Source organism: Scatophagus argus, chromosome 23, assembly GCF_020382885.2.
Source record: "Scatophagus argus isolate fScaArg1 chromosome 23, fScaArg1.pri, whole genome shotgun sequence".
Classification (NCBI taxonomy): Eukaryota; Metazoa; Chordata; class Actinopteri; family Scatophagidae; genus Scatophagus; species Scatophagus argus.
Window position 1 is genome coordinate 5,827,529 of NC_058515.1, and position 18,152 is coordinate 5,845,680.

Here is an 18,152-nt window from a genome sequence, read left to right on the forward strand (position 1 = left end):
TTCATTCTTATCCTCAAAACCTGAACTCAAGCTTCTTTAATTGGCTTCTTCTGGTGCTTTTGAACACACGATTTGGTCTTTCAAAGTGTCACAAAACTGAGGATGTTCAAACTTTTATTATTATTTCAGTATATCTTGTGCTTGCATATTCTTTGATGAATGTGTGCACAGTTAAGTTATTGACTAATTACAAACTATTGCACCCCAGATAAGTTTTCTCCAGGGTACCTATAGAGGGTTGTGGGTGCTTGAGGGTGTGTGAAGTTGCCAGAAGTCATTTTCAGATTTTTTTTTTAAATTGTAGCCAAGGTGACAAAAGTTCAATTTTATTTCATTGCTATTAAAACAAAAATCAGTACAGCAACCTGTGATGCAGGAGGGAAGCCTAATTTCTGACTGTGAAGAAAGAAAGAAGAAAAGAAGAGAGAGAGCGAGACTAAGGCAGTAGATGGAAACGGCGTAGACGGCGGATGAGAGAAGCGAGTTGAGTATTGAAGTGACAGGTTGTTGTCGGAGCAGCGAGACCCTGGAAGATAGATGAAGACAGGGTCAGCAACTCCCTGCTAATGTCATGACAGATGACTAACTGTGGTTGGGTGTGTACAAGTGTTTTTGTGTATGTGTGTGTGTGTATGCGTGCACGTGCTTGTGTGAAGGCAGGGTCAGCAATTTTTTTTCTCAAGGCTGACTAACCCACAGTGTAGAGTGTGTGTGTGTGAGAGAGAGAGAGAGAGAGAGTCATTTGGAAGTGTGTGTGAGAAAGTATGCAAGTACAAGGTCAGCAACTTCAGCACAACACACTTTGTGTATTTATCTCTGTTTTTTGGGGGAGGTTTCTTGTGCATGTGTGTATCCATTAATGTGTGTGTTGACTGTGGTGTGTATATCTCTGTTTCTGTTCCTCTCTTCTGCATGTGTTCACTAGGATTTGACCTAACACTGCCAGTTCAAACTGTTCCTCTTTACATATTAGGACTGTTTTCACTCAAAGCATATTAACTTCAGTCCGGCTGAAAAGTCACTTTGCTGCTTAGTCACATATTGTTGTTTTATCTTTGCTGTCGACCAGCTTGTTCTCTGCTCAGTTAACGTTTGCTGCCAAATGCTGCAAAGCAGGACGAAATCCGCATGAAATGACTTGTGTGTAAAGATTCACTCGTGAAAGATTGGATTTAAGTTCATCATATCTGGGAATCAGTTGAAAACCACCTACTTTTAATGTTGCAATTAGTGCTAAATAATACACTATTTAGACAAAAGTATCCAGACACACCTCTTTATGAGGCTGTTTTTCAGGGTTTGGGCTTGCCCCCTTACATCCAGTGAAGGGAAATCTTAATGCTTCAGCAATGCTATGCTTCTAACTGTGTGGCAACAGTTTGGGGAAGGCCCTTTTGTATTCCAGCATAACTGTGTCCCAGTTCACAAAGCAAAGTCCATAAAGACGTGGCTGGATAAGTTTGGTGTGAAAGTTGACTGGCCCACACAGAGTCCTGACCTCAACCCCATCCAACACCTTTGGGATGAACTGGAACAGAGACTGTGAGCCAGGCCTTTTGGTCCAATATCAGTGCCTGACCTCGCTATTGCTCTGCTGCATGAATGGACAAAAATCCCCACAGTAACACTGTCTGTGTATGTAGAATGCAATGCCATTAAGTCCCTGTTGGGGTAATGATTCCAATACTTTTTTGTATATATTGTATGTTTATACGGTTCACATGAGAAATTACCTGGAGTTGTCAGAATTTGAACATTTTGATCTTCAGCATGCACTCATACCAGGAGCAGTAGTATTCAGCAGTAACAGAGAGACAGGGAAGTTAATGCCCTGAGCCATGCCTTTCAGATAGAACTTTGGCCCAATTTTAGGCCTACTAATCTTACACATGCATGAAATTATTTTTGGGGAACTTGGGGTCAGCGCACAAGCTGCAAGCGCAGTAATGCAACATTAGCTTTCGTTTTACGTCTTGCTTGTGGTAACCTGGTGAATGTAAGTCCAACATTCACTCTCATCTGTGTCTGCTAAAATATCTGCTATGTTCACCAGCTAGTTGCTACCTTTGTCTGTCAGCTGTAGAGTGTGGGTCCAGCCATTTACAGTGAGTTTATCAGAGCTTTTCTTTTAAAGTGAAAATAGCCAACAGCTGAGGCTGCAAACGCAGCTGATGTGAGTGTGGTTTGTGAAGTTTCTGTGGACGTTATCACCTCTGGAATTTATGGTGATTGTTCTGACTGTGACAGAAAAGACTGCATTTCGCTTCAATGCACTTTTTTCTGCTTAAGTTTTAAACCAAAGATTTGTCTTGGTCTCGATACCATCAGCCAAGCTACAGTTTTATATTGGTTATCTGTTATCATAATTTGGGGCAGCTGTGGCTCAGGAGGTCACCCACTAATCAGAGAGTAAGGAGTTCAATACCCGGCTCGTCCAGTCTGCACATTAAAGTGTCTGAACCTCAGACACTCTGAACCTCAAATTGCTACACATGGCTGTTCCATCAGTGTATGATTGTGATTTGTGTGTGTGAATTGGTGAATGTGTCATGTGCGGCAAGTGGGCGGTAGATGAAGAGCATTGTATAAATGCAGTAAATTTCCCATTTTCAGAGATTTTTTCTTACAGAAGAATGGACGCAAAGCTCAACTTGTATGAGCTGATTTATAGTGTGTGGTGCTCTGGAAGATTTCTATTTCTAAGTATAAAAGGAAAAACAATCCAGAAGTTCTCAAGTTCACATGACAAAATGCAATATATATATCTGTGGTCTACTCTGTGGTCTAGATAAAAAAAAGAAAAAAAGATATTGGCTACCACTGGCTGTTCTACGCTCCAGATTAAAAACAAGAAGGGATTGATTTTTATTTTTTCATCCAAGGTCCTGAATGAGCTCAGGCCAGTTATACTACTTCAGCTTTATTGTAGACTTTATTATTGTTACTTTATTGCAGAAGCCTGATACTGTTGTGTCATCATTTGCAGTGTTTCTGATTTTTTTTTTCAGACTAGCTTTTATGTGATGACCTTTCATTATTGCTTTTATTGCTTTTTATTTCATTTGATCTATTTTTAATCCACCATGAAGAATTCCCTATTGACTTTAAAAATTAAGGAAGTTGTCTCTTAGCCGCAGACAGAAGGTCAGGAAGACAGACCTTACTTTTCCCCAGTCTGTTAGAACTTTCGACATGCTTTAATTAATGGCGCTTGAAGTGTTTTAAAAGCAGCAGAACATGTTTTTGTAGTGAATACAATTAAAGGCAATAGATGTTCATGAGAGAGTTCATTAATTGCTGTGATTAAAGGGTTGAATAACAGCTCTCTCGACTTCTGTCTTCTCTGTGTACCTTAAAGATTTGGACGTCATCCTGTGCCGCGTCAACCCAGTAGAACTCAGTAGAGACCAGTGAAGCATCTGCATCTGCAGCATCAGCAGAAATGGCTCCAGCAGCCATGTCTTTGCCTCCATCCTCTTCAACCTCCCTCCGCCCCTCCCGCCTCTCCTCATCGCTCCTCTTCTTACTGCTCTCCTGCTTTCTCCTGGTGTCATGTCCTGGATCGGTCCACGCAGGTTCATCTGAGAGCAACTGCTCTGCTAGTGGAGACCCCTGTCAAGAAGGTGGGTCAGTCTTAGCTTTGAGGTTGTTGTAGTTTTAATGCATATAGAGCGGGATTAACATGATTACATGGGATGGATCTGATGGGTCTATACTTTATCCTCACACCAACTGCAGCCTGTTGAAAGGGTTAAGCAAGGGAAAGAGTTAAACCTCTACTTTGGTCATCTGTGTACGGCCAACTAAGCTACCGATCTCACAAACCTTCATCAGAGCTGAGTGCAGTGATGTTTCAAATCAGCGAAGTTCATCAGCACATTTCCAACAAAAACACAACCTACAGCCAAATCTATAGGGGAAACTTGCAATATTATATTTCCTATCTTTCAGTGTGTCTCATCTGCAGTATTTTATTTCTAAAGCTGTTGTATTCAATTTCCTTTTTTGTAAGAAACAATAATGACGCTTGAAACTTACAATCAATTATTATGTTTATGTTATAATGGAGGCGGTTGAACAAGTTAAATCTAATCTTCACTGCATTCATGCCTTTAAGATTTTTTTCAGCATTAGTATCCTGCAGATTTAATAACCAAGTCTCTATTTTTCGGTTGCACTATTCATACAGAATGTATAGAAGAGTTAAGACTAACTTTGTATTCAACTTTTTGTCAAGCGTTATGCTGGGGGGATCATCCAAAACTTTATTTTTATGGTGAATCTACAACTCGATAGTTTATTTTTATAATTCAATATTTGTCGGCTTACTTTTCTAAAACCCTCCTAGCATTTATTTGAGGATATTTTGGCAGCTCATTCTGTGTGACCCGTCCAGAGGCTCAGCAAAAAGAGATTTATTTTCCCAGTTTCCAGGTGCTAATGCACTAGTTGAGGATGAACACTGTCAGCATGATATTCATATCAAACCCACAGCAGAAGGCGACACTGTGACAGCATTCCACAGCAAAGTGCACCACTGGTGACTTAACACCTCATTGTGGAAATTTACTGCCCCGAAACTATAGTGCATTGATCCATTTCATTAAGTTTTAGTAGGACAAATGGGATGTGGAAAATCTTCCACTTATTATAATCTTTAATCAGGTTGAACTGCTGGCGAGCTCTGAGACTATACAATATTAGAAAGACAGAGAATAGTGAGGCTATTACCAAAAATTGTTGCAACCTCATTTTTTCTTGTGATCTTTTGCAGCAGAACTGTGTCTGATTATCTTTTTTTATTTATTTATTCATTTATTTATTTTTCATATTTCAGGAGTGGTACTGCCCGTGTGGAACCCTCAGAATCCTTCCGTCGGGGATAAAGTGGCACGGGCCATTGTTTACTTCGTAGCACTCATCTACATGTTCTTGGGAATGAGCATTATTGCAGACCGATTCATGTCTTCTATAGAGGTAGGCAAGGTTCAAGTATGAATTTCTCTGCATGACTTCATGGTAGATTAAGGTAGTTATACACAGAACTTGTGTTAGTTACTACCAGTCAATTTTGGGAGATAGTGAATCTTATTTAATAAGATTCATGTGCAGCGGTCCTCTGCCATCACTGAAAAATGGTGCATCAACTGATCAAAATCGTGGCTTTTCAGTGCTTCCCTTTCTGCCTTTCGGTGCCTCTTTTTCTTGATTTCTTCTGCTTTCCAGGTCATAACCTCCCAGGAGAAGGAAATCACTATAAAAAGGCCAAATGGTGAGACCACCACGGCCACCGTCAGAATCTGGAATGAGACCGTTTCCAATCTCACTCTAATGGCGTTGGGTTCTAGTGCCCCTGAGATACTGCTGTCTGTTATTGAGGTGAGTAAAATATGAACTGGGTAGTTACACAGTAGATTAAGTGATACAGAATGTGATGGGAACACGGTAATATGATTTTCACCCCATCTATAGGTGTGTGGTCATGGTTTTGAGGCTGGCTCTCTGGGTCCCAGCACCATCGTGGGCAGTGCTGCCTTCAACATGTTCATCATCATCGCCCTGTGTGTGTATGTGGTTCCTGATGGTGAGACACGGAAAATAAAACACCTTCGGGTGTTCTTTGTCACGGCGGCCTGGAGTGTCTTCGCCTACATATGGCTTTACCTGATTCTGAGTGTGTTTTCCCCTGGAGAAGTGGAGGTGAGGACAGACAGAAAAGAGAGAAAGCTGGGTGGGAAAGAACAGAAAAAGGAAGGAAAGAAGGAAGGAAGAAAAGCTGTTGACTCGGTCTCCTCTTTTCTGTAGGTGTGGGAGGCAGTGCTGACCTTCCTCTTCTTCCCCCTCTGCGTGGTCCAGGCCTGGGTGGCTGACCGTCGCCTCCTCTTCTACAAGTATGTCCGTAAGCGCTACCGAGCTGATAAGAACCGTGGTATCATCATTGAGACCGAGGGAGGGGCTGATGGAGGAATAGGATGTATGGACGGAGGAGGAGGCGCACTGGGTCCGGGGGGTTTCACCAAGATGGACATGCTGGAGCTGGATGGGCAGATGGCGTTAAATTGTCACAGTGGGATGGACGGAGGGATGATGGAGGAGGGAGGAGCAAAGGACGAGGAAGATGAAGCCAGAAGGGACATGGCGAGAACGCTGAAGGAGCTGAAGCAGAGGCATCCCGATAAAGACATGGAGCAGCTAATTGAGATGGCTAATTATCAGGTTAGGAGGAATGTGCTTACATGTGCATATACACACGTTATATATGTAACATTATTGCTGTAGGGTGTATATTTTCGCAGTAAAAATCGGGAGGTGATTAGCTTAGCTTATTTTAAAGGCTGGACACAGGAGGAACCAGCCAAAAGTTGTATGTTGGTACAGAAAAAAGTGTCTTCCTGTCCTTAAGATTTGTTCTTTCTGAGCTCAGTTTTTTTTACATCTACAGGAATAAATTTAAACTGTAGAAAACATCATCCGTCACATTTCATATGCGACTCCTCTGAGGGTGACTTTGTGTTGGAGACGACACTGTGACACATTCAGTTGTGAACTAGGTGTTTAGGTGATAGCACGCAGGACAGCACACAGCTGTTATAGAGAGAACATTTCAAAGTGTTCCTGAGCAACTTTTACAAGGTAATTTGCATTTCTATTTCTATTCAGTACGTACACTGCCTCATTAAATTTGCTTAAAAACGGATTCTTTATTCATCTCATTTAATGTTTCCAGAAAATAGACACCCAGCTATATGCAAATAGGATCAAATTTATAAGGAAATTAATTAAAGCATTGGCTAAGTGTCAGATAGCTGCACAGTCCCCATCAGTTGGACACACATCAACATAGTAAAAGAGTTTTTCATGAGTGTCCTCGTGTACTCTTATGTTTATGTGCTGATAAAATCACTAGTCTGCACAGAGGAAGGTGCTGGTTGTCTTGATTGACAGCACTATAACATGCAACCCCTCTGCCATCCAGGTGATTTTTTGTCCGGTAAGTTCAGTCTTTATCGTAGCTTTACGAAAAAAGAAAAACAAAATCTGTGACACGAGGTCAGCTTGTTACCTTTTCCGGACCTTTCAGCCTCATCTCAATCATCAAATTCTTGGTATAAGGAAGGAGAGACATGAGATGTGGTTAGAACTTCTGCAAAAAGCGAGCAAGTGGACCTCGAGTTGAGATTTTTTTTTTTTGGTGGAATTTAGATCTGTGATCTGTTAATTGATATAAATAAGCAAGAAATTAGTCCTTTGTTCTAAATTTAACTTTTGGTTAAATTTGATATTTAGTTGAGTCTCGATTGTCAGTGTGTTACATAGAGATTAACCGACTAGTGGGTTAATCTGGTCTCATCCCTTGTAAAAATGAAGATGCTGCTACTAGATGGCTGTCATACACTCACCTCTTTGCTGCAAGATTTACTTCGCACTTTCTTAAAATTTGGAAACATGTTTACTTTATGGATACTAATCATCAACCTGGCACATTTGATCCATTGCACACATTTCATCCTTTAATGCAGAATTACAGAAGCTGTCCAAGTCTCTGCTGCTCTCCCCTCTCCCTTCCCTTGCCTCCTCTCCAAGTCATTTCATTGGAATTGAAGGAGGAGCGGAAAGGAGTTTGGCAGACGCCCCGAGGTGCACTGGGCAACTCCCAGTGTTTGTTTACAATGAAGCCTCCCCGCCTCTGCGGCTACTCCCCAAGCCTTGTGTTGTAAATAAGAATGACAGCCAACCTGGAGATTAAACTCCACTGGATAAATTACGGTTCTTGTGGTCATAATCAATCATTCAAAAAAAAAAAAGAAGAAGAAAAGGGAAAAAAAAAGAATAAATGAAAACTCATGGTCCCCTGAGGTCTCCTAAAACTTGGAATTGGACTTTCATTAAGTTAAGTCAACTCGCACAACAAACCAGATAAAGTTTTTGATTAAACTAATACTTTCTGATTCAATCCCTCCAAAGAGATCCAGACTTTATGAGGACTCTGGAGTGAAACTGTCTGCCTACTTTTTTAAAAATTTAAATAAATCACAGCATTCCCTGCTCTGAGGCGACATTTAATCTAATGATCACAGTGTTCATTTTCTATTTGTTGGATCGTTAGGATTTTAAATTGTAAGGCACCCATTCATTTTTACTGAAATCATTACTTAAAGATTGATAAGGCTCATTACATCTAGAGTTTGCAGGGAAGAGAGACATCTACAGTCTTGTGCATTATGAAGTAGTTAATACTTAATGGAAGAGGACAACTATAATGTCAAATCATTCTTTCCTGGTACGATTCCACTAATGTGCTTAATGCGCTGTTAGCAGTATTTCTGTCAAAAAGCACAGACAGTTACAGCTTTTTAAGGCATGAATGACGTTCAGAGAAAAAGACATCCTGCATTTTTAAATGTAGGATTTGGGTTCAAATTTTAAGTAACTCTGTGAATTTGGAGCTGACCTCAAACTTCCAACCTCGCTGGGGAGATGTTAGAAGAATTCCCCCGGGGAGATTCACTGCTCCACTAATTGAATTGGATCATGTTTCAAAATCTTTTTTAAAAGAAATGCTGATCTGAAAAACAAATGGCATCATGTTATAAATTAACACGATGAAAGCACTAGATCACCTTGTTAACTCACTGCTTTTGTTGTTCAGGTCCTGATGCAGCAGCAGAAGAGCAGAGCGTTCTACCGTATACAAGCAACCAGGATGATGATTGGAGCTGGCAACATCCTCAAGAAGCACGCTGCTGACCAGGCTCGCAAGGTGAGACACACAAAATCTCTTTCTTTTTTTACCAATGGACCTGTTAATGTGAAATAAAACCCACACATGACTCTGACCTGACATGTCTGCTTTTTCCTGTCTTGTTTCTCCCAGGTGGTGAGCAGCCATGAGACTCAGGCCCAGGAGGACGACCCACACACCATCAGGATGGAGTTTGAACCATCTTTGTACCAGTGCTTTGAAAACTGTGGCTCCTTGAAACTGACCGTTTCCAGACACGGAGGAGACGCCGGAGTTACTGTCAAGGTGTGTGTGTGTTTGTGTGTGTGTGAGAGGGAGAGGAGCCGAAAGACTAAAGCAGAGACCAGAGAATGCAAAAATCTACTCTGAACTGATTTCACTCACATCTTTGGCAGTTTTCATTGGCTTTGTCTGATCTTACCCATAACATGTTCTCACTCAAGAGCAGAGGTTTTTAAAGTCTGAGAGTATTGACATCCCCTCAGACAAATACATAGATGTCTATGGGATCCAGGTTGTTATGTTATCTGATCCCACAGACACTCAACAACTGAGCAAAGATCCTGTAGCTTAATATTGCATTCAGACTACACCAAATACATAAAAAAGGTCTTTTCTAAGGCACTTATTCTGTGTCTGGGGATGTTGGAAAACTGTAAAAATTTTGCTGTATCTCTTGAAACATATCACCAACATTAAAGGGTTAAAGTGTGGCGTGGATATTGGAGGAGTGTAGAAGTGAGAGACAGTACAAAAGACTTTCCTCTCTAGATTTTAAGCTTTTAGCTCAAACTAACTCAAAGAAACTCAGAGAACATACACTGATCTTGGCCTTAACTCTGACCTGATACTCTGAATAAAGAGGACTCTCTGGTTTCCTTTCAAGTCTCCTGCAGAGAGTCATAGTGTCAGTAGAATGATATCTGCTCGCAGGGGATTTGCAAGGCTGCGCCTCCCCTCTCCTCCTTGTGTACAAATGAATCTATGATGCAACATCAGTGCTGCAGAGGGATGCTGATGGCATGGCTTCGGTCTGCCGTCTACTGAACGCTGATTTTGTTAAGTGAAGTGGCCTATTTAGCCCACACACAGGCTTGTCAAGCATGGCAGGGCTTTATGGATGAAGAAATTACAATTTTCATCAGAGGGTCTCAATGAGGTTACTTGTACTTGATGGCTCACTTGTCAAAGTGAGCTTTGTCAAAAGTTCCAGGAAGCCATTTATGAGACTGTAATCTATCTTTTTTTTTTCTTTTTCAAATATAGGCCTTCACAAGAAAACTACACAGTACTTCATCATTTGAAAGGGTTTAGCAATTTCAGCCCAAGACAGTCATTCCAAAAACAAAAAAATAAAAATAAAGCACCAACATTTTGACAGGACTAAACTATTTTTAGATACATCATGGAAGGGATAGCTGATCTACAATTCAAAAAAAGAAGCAAAAAAGAAAAAAAAAAGCTGTAAACACACTGAGGTACTATTACCCTTCAAACTAATATATGGCACTTAACTTGCTAAGAGAACTGGCTACCTGCTGCACCTGAAAGCAGCACTAACGAAAGCAATGAAAGTGAACAGTGGTAAAGTCCAAAACAATGAGATAAATGCTAAAATTATGATGAAATATAGTTTAGTTTTAGCCAGTGTAGTATTTGGTATGAACGTTCACATTTTCATAGTCATTTGAACCTTTAAGATAATTAAAATATTGATTTTAATATGCTATAATAGTTGGTATATAGAAAGAAAATGTGCAGAACACCAGATTCCTGCTATATTTATTTTTACTGTGAGAAAGCATATCCTGATTCCTGAAACATCTTAAATGTTGTTACGTCTGAGTATAGAGTAGCCCCAGCAATATCAGCCAGTGCAATGGAAGAGCTAAAACTAGAGCCGAGCCGGTAGGATGACTCCAACAGCATCACCAACACCGAGTCACTGATTCAGCTTTGCCTACATACAGCCATTATTTTACAAAGATCTGATTAGAAGCACTGTATTGCATTAACATTTCTATTTATGATCAGTATAGTTTTTATTATCTAAATCTCTCCGACAGTTAGACCTTATTTGTTTACTTTTTGACTAACCTACTGCTGCTGTAATGTGCTACTGGATGCTTGAATTTCCCTCGGGATCAATAAAGTATCTATCTATCTATCCACCTATCTATCTGTAAGTGAGTTTGTGAGCTTCTGTATAGGATGGTGAGGGTTCATAAACAGAGCAGATGGAGAGCGGACGAAGAGAGAGGAGAGGGTGAAGGGAAAGTGTTGCTATACTATCTTCAAAGTCTTTATTATCAGTCTGTATCTGACCAGAGGGCTCACTTTAATGATGCTATTTTTCCTTGTTTTCTCTCACCCTCTGTTCACATCTCCCCAAATGCCTCTCCTCTGTTTCTTCCTTCATGTACCTCTTTCTGCTTCTCTGTACTCTGTGTTCTCCCTCGTCCTTTGTGTTTATCTGCCCTTTTCATATCTGTTCACTTCTGTTGCATCTTTGACGGCTTTTTTGCTCTTCTCTATCCCACTCCCGTTTCACCCCCGCTTCCCGACTCTCTGTGTTCCCATCTCCTCCAGGTGGATTATCGCACAGAGGACGGTACAGCAAACGCAGGTTCAGATTATGAGTTTGCTGAGGGAACACTGCTGTTTAAGCCAGGAGAGACCCTCAAAGGTAAAAAAAAAAAGAAAATACCTGTGACTGCAATAATCTCTGACGTTGTTTACAAAAAACATGTCATTGATACTGAAGCTCCAACAGTAGAGGTCATCTGCACCTTAGGCACCTTTTTTTTCCCAAAGACTTCAACAAAAGTATAACTTTAAGGTTTATTACTGGAATTATTTTGCACACAGATTGGTGCCGTGAACTATCCTGTATCAAAATCAACACCTTAAAAATGACAATTTTTATTTATTTATTTCTTTTTTACCAGAGATCACAGTTGGAGTGATTGACGACGACATCTTTGAGGAGGATGAGTATTTCTACGTCCACCTCAGTAACCCTCGCGTGGTTGGTTATCCTGAGATTGGCACTGCCCCGCTGGATGCCAGTGCCACACCCAAAGCCGTGCTGGGAGACAACCACACAGCCACAGTGACCATCTATGATGACGATCATGCAGGCAAGAAAAACCCTGAGTAACATCACAGGAAGTGCTTTTTTTCCGCATTAGTTGAGATTTTGATACCAAACATCATGTAAAATGGCTGCTTTCTTGAAATTACTGCATTGAATAATTAAGCAATATTATTGCACACACCCTAATCATCTGTCAAAACGCTGCTAAATTTGGCTGGATATTAAAAGCCAGAAGTGTTAGGAGCCGTTTGGGAGCTCAAAGAGCCATCTCTTATTGCTGAGCGGAGCAATCTGGCTCACTAAAAAGAGCCAGAATTCCCACCACCAGCTGATTCCATATGGGTTTAATGCTTTGATAGATAGTCCCAGGGTATCCACAAAAAAGTTTCACAAGGGTAGAGGGAGGGGTTAGAAGACTTCCAGTCACCTCAACATTGCCACTTTTTCAGTTGCAGAAGTTCGATCCATCCAAACATCCAAAGAGAATTAAAGTGGATGAGTGGAGAGTGGGCGTTTACCTAATGCTTATTATCTCCTTTCAAGAGAGAGTGGGCGGTAATCTATTATCCCTATCACTATATATACTGTACACCTTGGAGAGCAAGCTAGTGAGTGTGAGCGTAGGTGTTCATTAACCTCATCTTACACATCCTTCTAGCGTTTCTCCCCTGTGAAGGGTTTTCTTTCTTTCATTCTTTCTTTCTTTCTTTCTTCTTCAGGTATCTTTACCTTTGAGAGTGCCAGTCAGAGGGTGAGCGAGAGTGTAGGTGTAATGGAGGTGAAGGTGCTCAGGACGTCAGGGGCCCGAGGCCTGGTGGCTGTGCCCTACCGAACTGTGGATGGCACCGCTAAAGGAGGGGAGGACTATGAACTGGCTGCCGGCAAGCTGGAGTTTCAGAATGATGAGACCATGTAAGTAACATCAGATGAGACGAGGGTTTCTGTGATTTCTCATTCATTATCTTAACTAACAGTCACAGGTTTGGTAGTAGACAAAAAAAAATAACAGTATAGACTTTTAATTAATGATAAATATGTTTCTGTAGCACGAGTAACACATTCCTCTGCCTGTTTCTTTTCTGTGTGACTGGTTCCCAGTCAGAAATTGCTGTTTAGCTTAATTGAGTGTTTAACATGCATTCACAGTATAAATAGCTCCATTAGGCAGATAACAGTGTAATAATGTCACTCTTCAAGGTAGAATAGTCTGCACTGAAATGCTTGCACACACGTGTGCGTGCACACACACACACACACACACAATTACTCTTGCGTCCTTGGCCACATGCATTTTTAATATGCTGATGTTAGCGGTGTTAAATTGACCAATACATAAAGCGGTTGGGAACGCAGTTTCCTCAGCGCCTCCTGGGGCCCATAAAGCAAGGCCTCTGTGTGTGTGTGTGTGTGTGTGTGTGTGCATCAGAGAGTGAGGACACTCTGCTGCTTCTCATTTCTTCAATGTGCCATTTGAGTGACAAGGTCAGAAACAGGTTAGGGTTAGGCTTGAGCAATAATTGGTTCTTATGGGTTAAAGGGTTAAATTAGTGAACATATTTGTGTCAGTGAGTATCCTCGCAGAGACGATAAAACCACACGTATTATCATCCCTGTAAGCCTAGGGGAGGCCAAATGTTGGCAGGGCCATTCAAAAGCTGTTCATCTGTGGCCTGCCCTCAGAGAAAGACTGAGAAGATGGAGTGTGTATCTACCTCTGTGTGTGTGTGTGTGTGTGTGTGTGTGTGTTAGTACTTCTATCGCTGTAAGGAAAGACGTTTTTGGCAAAGAACTGTTTGAATTGGTTAAGATTAGAGTCACATGAAGGGCTGGGATTAGACATATAATGTATGATAGAAAACGTATTCAGAACTAAGTGTGTGTTTTGAATAGATGGACAAACTGGAACGAAAAAGAGGAGGAACTCGTGGAAACAGCATGAGCCCTCTAATAATATCCTACGTCTTTCCATGCTGCTGCCCCTACCTGTGTGTGTTTTCGCTCATCTTTTCATCATCATTGCTCCTTTGAGCTCCTTGTCAAAAAAATCCTTCCTTTTTTTCCCTTTCTCCCATCCCCAGTATTTCTGTTTGGCATATTTTTAGATTTTCTTCCACACAGCATGACTTTTCTCATCCCCCTCCTCCTCCTCATTTCCTTCACTCTTCACCTTCTTCTCTACCCTCACCTCTCTGTCATCTCATGTCTCTCCACCCTCCCTTTTCACCCGCTCCTGCGCACCTTCGACTCCTGTTCATTTGCATCTTCCTCCCCTCTGCCTTTCACCTTTACTTATTTACACTGTCAGACTTTTCCTCCCTCTTTTTGCCTTCCTCTCCCTCTCGCTGACACCTTTTTCCTCCTCCTCTGTCTCTTTCTCACACACCCCCCTACCCCCCCACCCCACCTCTCCACTCATCCCTTATTTAATCCCTCTCCACATCGTCTCCATCTATCCATCCATCTCTGTCTAACCTTTTACTCAGAGAAAGAGGACTTACTGCCAAGGTAATTTAGTTGGATCACAACCCAGCCATAACTCACCATCCACACCTCCTCCCAGTCTCCCTTGTCCATCCTGGAGTATGTCATTCTCCAACATGCGTTATAGTTTTGTTTACTCTTTCTGTCTGTTTCCTGCATTTAAGCAACCCCACATAAATCTGTCACTTTCTGCTGGCATGAGCTTCCTCAGTGGTTTGAGAGAGCAATAAAGCAATAGAAGGATGTATCAGGGGAAGAGGAGGCTGGATGAAGATGGCGCGAGCCAGGTGCTGCTTAAAATTCTTGGGGAAAATCTAAAAGGCATTGGAGCAGAACTGACAAGGGGGAAGAGAAGAGAGGAAAAAGAAGTGAAAAAGAATTTCACAAGCTCCAATTCATCTAGAACTCCCTCCTTTTCGTCTGGCCAGAGGTCAGAGGTGAGGCTTTAGCTTTCTGGAGCTGACGAATTCAACATCTTGTTGATCTATACGTCAGTGAGATGGATGTTTGCTGAAAGGAGTGTTTTAAGGGGTCCTCCCGTCAAGTTGAATTATGGGAAATGTAGGATCGTCAAAGTCAAGATATTTCAGTTTTTCCCACTTTGATTTTGACAATTCTTTTTAAAATCTGTTTCTTGTGAGTATCCCAGCTTTACAGAAGTGCAACATTAAATTGCTGTAGCATCCTTTAAAGACGGTTTAACCAAGAGGTCAGCCTGCCATCCAACTCTTAGGGAAAATCCTGCAGCAACACAAAAAAATGTGAAAAAGAAAATGTGGTGCGCACAAGAAGTTCCACGGGGGAAAAAAAGAAGTTTTTTGTATGCAATCTTAAATTACACAGAGAGAGAAAAGGGGAAGTAGTCAAGAATGTGGAGTTGAACACTGAATGATGGAAAAGATAAAGAATAACACCTTCTTTTATGACTTAATAATGGACTGAGGACAGAAGTGATGGGGAACAAAGAATGATGTGAATATTCAAGCATGTTATTGTCAGAATTTATTCAGTGTCACTCACACATATTAACAGCGGAGTGAATCTATATTTATTCTCTATTTGGACTCATATACTGCAGAAATGAATTAATTCTCTCACTGTTCAGTCAGTGAACGTTTCCTGTTTGTCAAGCGAGCCTAAGAGTCTGCCTACAGTTTCTCTCTCTCTTGTTCTTTTTGTTAATCAGAGGGCAAGTGTTTGCAGAAGTCAAAGGCAAAGTGAGCCTGTGTGTAGAGTTGTGTGTGTGTGCGCACGCGCATGTGACACGCGCATGTGTGTGTGTGTGTGTGTGTGAGAGAGAGAGATTCTCAGCAGGACTAGTTTATTCATAGCCTTCATCTGACCTGCAACTCAGCACAGAGTCACAGCCAAGACACAGACAACTGCGTGTGTGCGTGCGTGCGTGTGTGTGTGTGAGCATGACTGTGTGTGGGGTCCTCTCCCCTGACTGCTCATTATAAATTTCAAACAGGTGTCGCCACCAAACTGTGCAGACGCCTGTTCAATTACTGTCCTGCCCTCTGTGAGTGTGTGTGTGTGTGTGTGTGTGTGTTTGTGTGTGTGTGTGTGTTTGTGTAACTCTCTAACAACCAGTGTTTTTTCTCCCCAAAAAGGAGTACTTACACTTAGTAACACTGGAGGACATAGTATAGTAATTGAACCTTGCCTCAGCCCCCCGTTTAGTTACTGTTGCTTAGCAAACGGCGAAATCTCGTCATGAATATCACACAACAGCACAATTCAACAGGCAGTCTTTCTATCAACATTTACAGGAAGCAGAATCTGTTGTTTTGTATTCTGAAAGGACGATAGAGATGAAACACTTCCTGAAGCACAGCAGCCGAATTACCACTTCACAGTATTGACTTTTACTGTAATGCCAGCCTCCTGCCACGTTGTGTTATGTGCTAATGAAGCCCAAACACAACGTCTTAGTGTTTCAGACAAAGCTGTCAAAAGTGCTGTGATCATGAATTAGCTGCCGGTGAAGGAGAAGTCAGCGTACAAGTTTTAAACAACATGTTCTCCCCTCGGCGAGATGTTTCTTGGAATCGAGAGAGCGAGAGACAAAGAGAGAGAGAGAGAGATGGAGGAAATACGGGAAAAGTGAGAATGTGAGCTTGTGTGTTGTTTTTGTGTTTGTGTGTGTGTGAGTGGGTGTTTGCGTGTGTCACAGTGCTTGTAAAGTGTTTGATATTTGCAACCTGTTTCTCCGTCTGTCACCAAAGTAGGGTGACTAACCCAAAGCTGTTCCAAAAATAACACTAGCTTTGAACTCCAAATCCCTGAGAGCTGTGCACTGTGTGTGTGCGTACGTGTGTGTGCGCGCATGTGCGTATTCAAGCGTGTCTTTTTGTTCACATACATACAGATATCAAGCTTGCTTACTGCTGCAGGTGCACGTCTGTGTGTTTCACTGCATTTCTGTATTTTCTCACAGTCATGTCTGCTGCCCGTTTAGCAAGTGTCACGTCATGTGTTCCTCTTACCCCTGCACACACACACACACACACACACACACACACACACACGCTCGCGCGCACTTTTAGCATTCTTCAAACAATCAGCGCGGCTGCACATTGTGCCCTTCCTGCTTATCAACGCGCCGCTTAATAAACTGTTTATCATCATATTAAGATAAACTGGTTTCAGACAGCAGTGTGGCGTTTATTCCTCAATGTCAGCGTGTTGAAAGGCTAAGCATGTGTCACTTGATGGATGTCATTGAGAAGACATCAGAATATAACAGCACAATCGTGGATAATGGTACAATTAACTAATCATGCAGCAGAAGCACACTTTACTACAAAAACACAATATAATTAGAATGTTTTCCTGCTGAATCTTACGCGTTGAAATTATCAGGTGATGGGCTGGTAAGCATGAGTTGGTAAACACAGCATCTGTTTGGTTAGTATGCATACTGCTTACTGCCGGGCATATTTATGCGGCACCCTAAAACCCTTTGTCACGGTTAAAAACAGCCTCTGGCGACGTATTTTACTACTCTGTTATTTCCAAAGATAACCAGACAAATATGATATGGGGTAATTTTGTTCCTCCTTAAAGCAAGAGATTACTCAGTGATAATGATTGTTTACCTGGCATTATTTCTACAACTTTACAATATTATGGACAGTATATTTACTTCAAGTTAAAAAAAACAGAAAGGACATCCATGTAATGAAGAAAACCATTCACATACAAACTAAAATAACATCCAAAGCAAAAGTATTAGAAAAAGGAAAAGAAAAACAACCTTAATGTCGATCATAATAAATTCATTAATTGAATTTCAGCAACATTAAAGTTAATGACCAGCTTGATGATTTGATTGATCATCCATGTAATCATGTATTCATTTAGTTTGACATCCTTCCCATTGCTTCTTCTCAAGGGTGTACCTTATTATGACAGTCCTGTATCTGCTCACTTCTAATAACTGTTATTTAATCCTGGGCCTCATAATGAAAGTATTCAGTCTATCATGTGTAGCCATTTAGATTTCTAACTCTACAAGTTATTCTGTCCATCTCCTGAATTCTGTTTGTTAATTCCATATTGTAAAGAGATGCTAGAGTGAGTTTTAAACGGGTTCTTAGTTATGCGCGGTGATCTGGCAGCAATTATGCAAATAGTTAGACAACATCAGCCTTGAGGTCCATGAGGACAAGTTGGCAACACTAGAGGTGGGTGACACCCCCAGACTACTTCCTCTTCCCCCAAGATGAACAAGGAGCTCAGTGGTCGCCATTTTGACATTGATGATGACATCTTTTAATTAACATCTTAAATTTTGTTAGTACATTTCCCCTTTATTAAAATTATGTC

The 18,152-nt window shown here is 41.3% G+C and overlaps 1 protein-coding gene across 3 annotated transcripts in view; it reads left to right on the forward strand.

Moving 5' to 3' along the window:
* The window catches only part of slc8a4b (solute carrier family 8 member 4b), a 95,821-nt gene that overhangs the window by 50,168 nt on the left and 27,501 nt on the right, over positions 1 to 18,152 (forward strand). For all 3 annotated transcript variants that reach the window (XM_046381157.1, XM_046381159.1, XM_046381158.1), the window contains exons 2-11: positions 3,359 to 3,623; positions 4,838 to 4,977; positions 5,227 to 5,379; positions 5,473 to 5,700; positions 5,806 to 6,216; positions 8,651 to 8,761; positions 8,876 to 9,028; positions 11,333 to 11,429; positions 11,692 to 11,883; positions 12,560 to 12,752. In XM_046381157.1, the coding sequence (XP_046237113.1) occupies positions 3,443 to 3,623; positions 4,838 to 4,977; positions 5,227 to 5,379; positions 5,473 to 5,700; positions 5,806 to 6,216; positions 8,651 to 8,761; positions 8,876 to 9,028; positions 11,333 to 11,429; positions 11,692 to 11,883; positions 12,560 to 12,752 (1,859 nt within the window). In that variant the 5' untranslated portion in view covers positions 3,359 to 3,442. The remainder of the gene's footprint in view (positions 1 to 3,358; positions 3,624 to 4,837; positions 4,978 to 5,226; positions 5,380 to 5,472; positions 5,701 to 5,805; positions 6,217 to 8,650; positions 8,762 to 8,875; positions 9,029 to 11,332; positions 11,430 to 11,691; positions 11,884 to 12,559; positions 12,753 to 18,152) is intronic.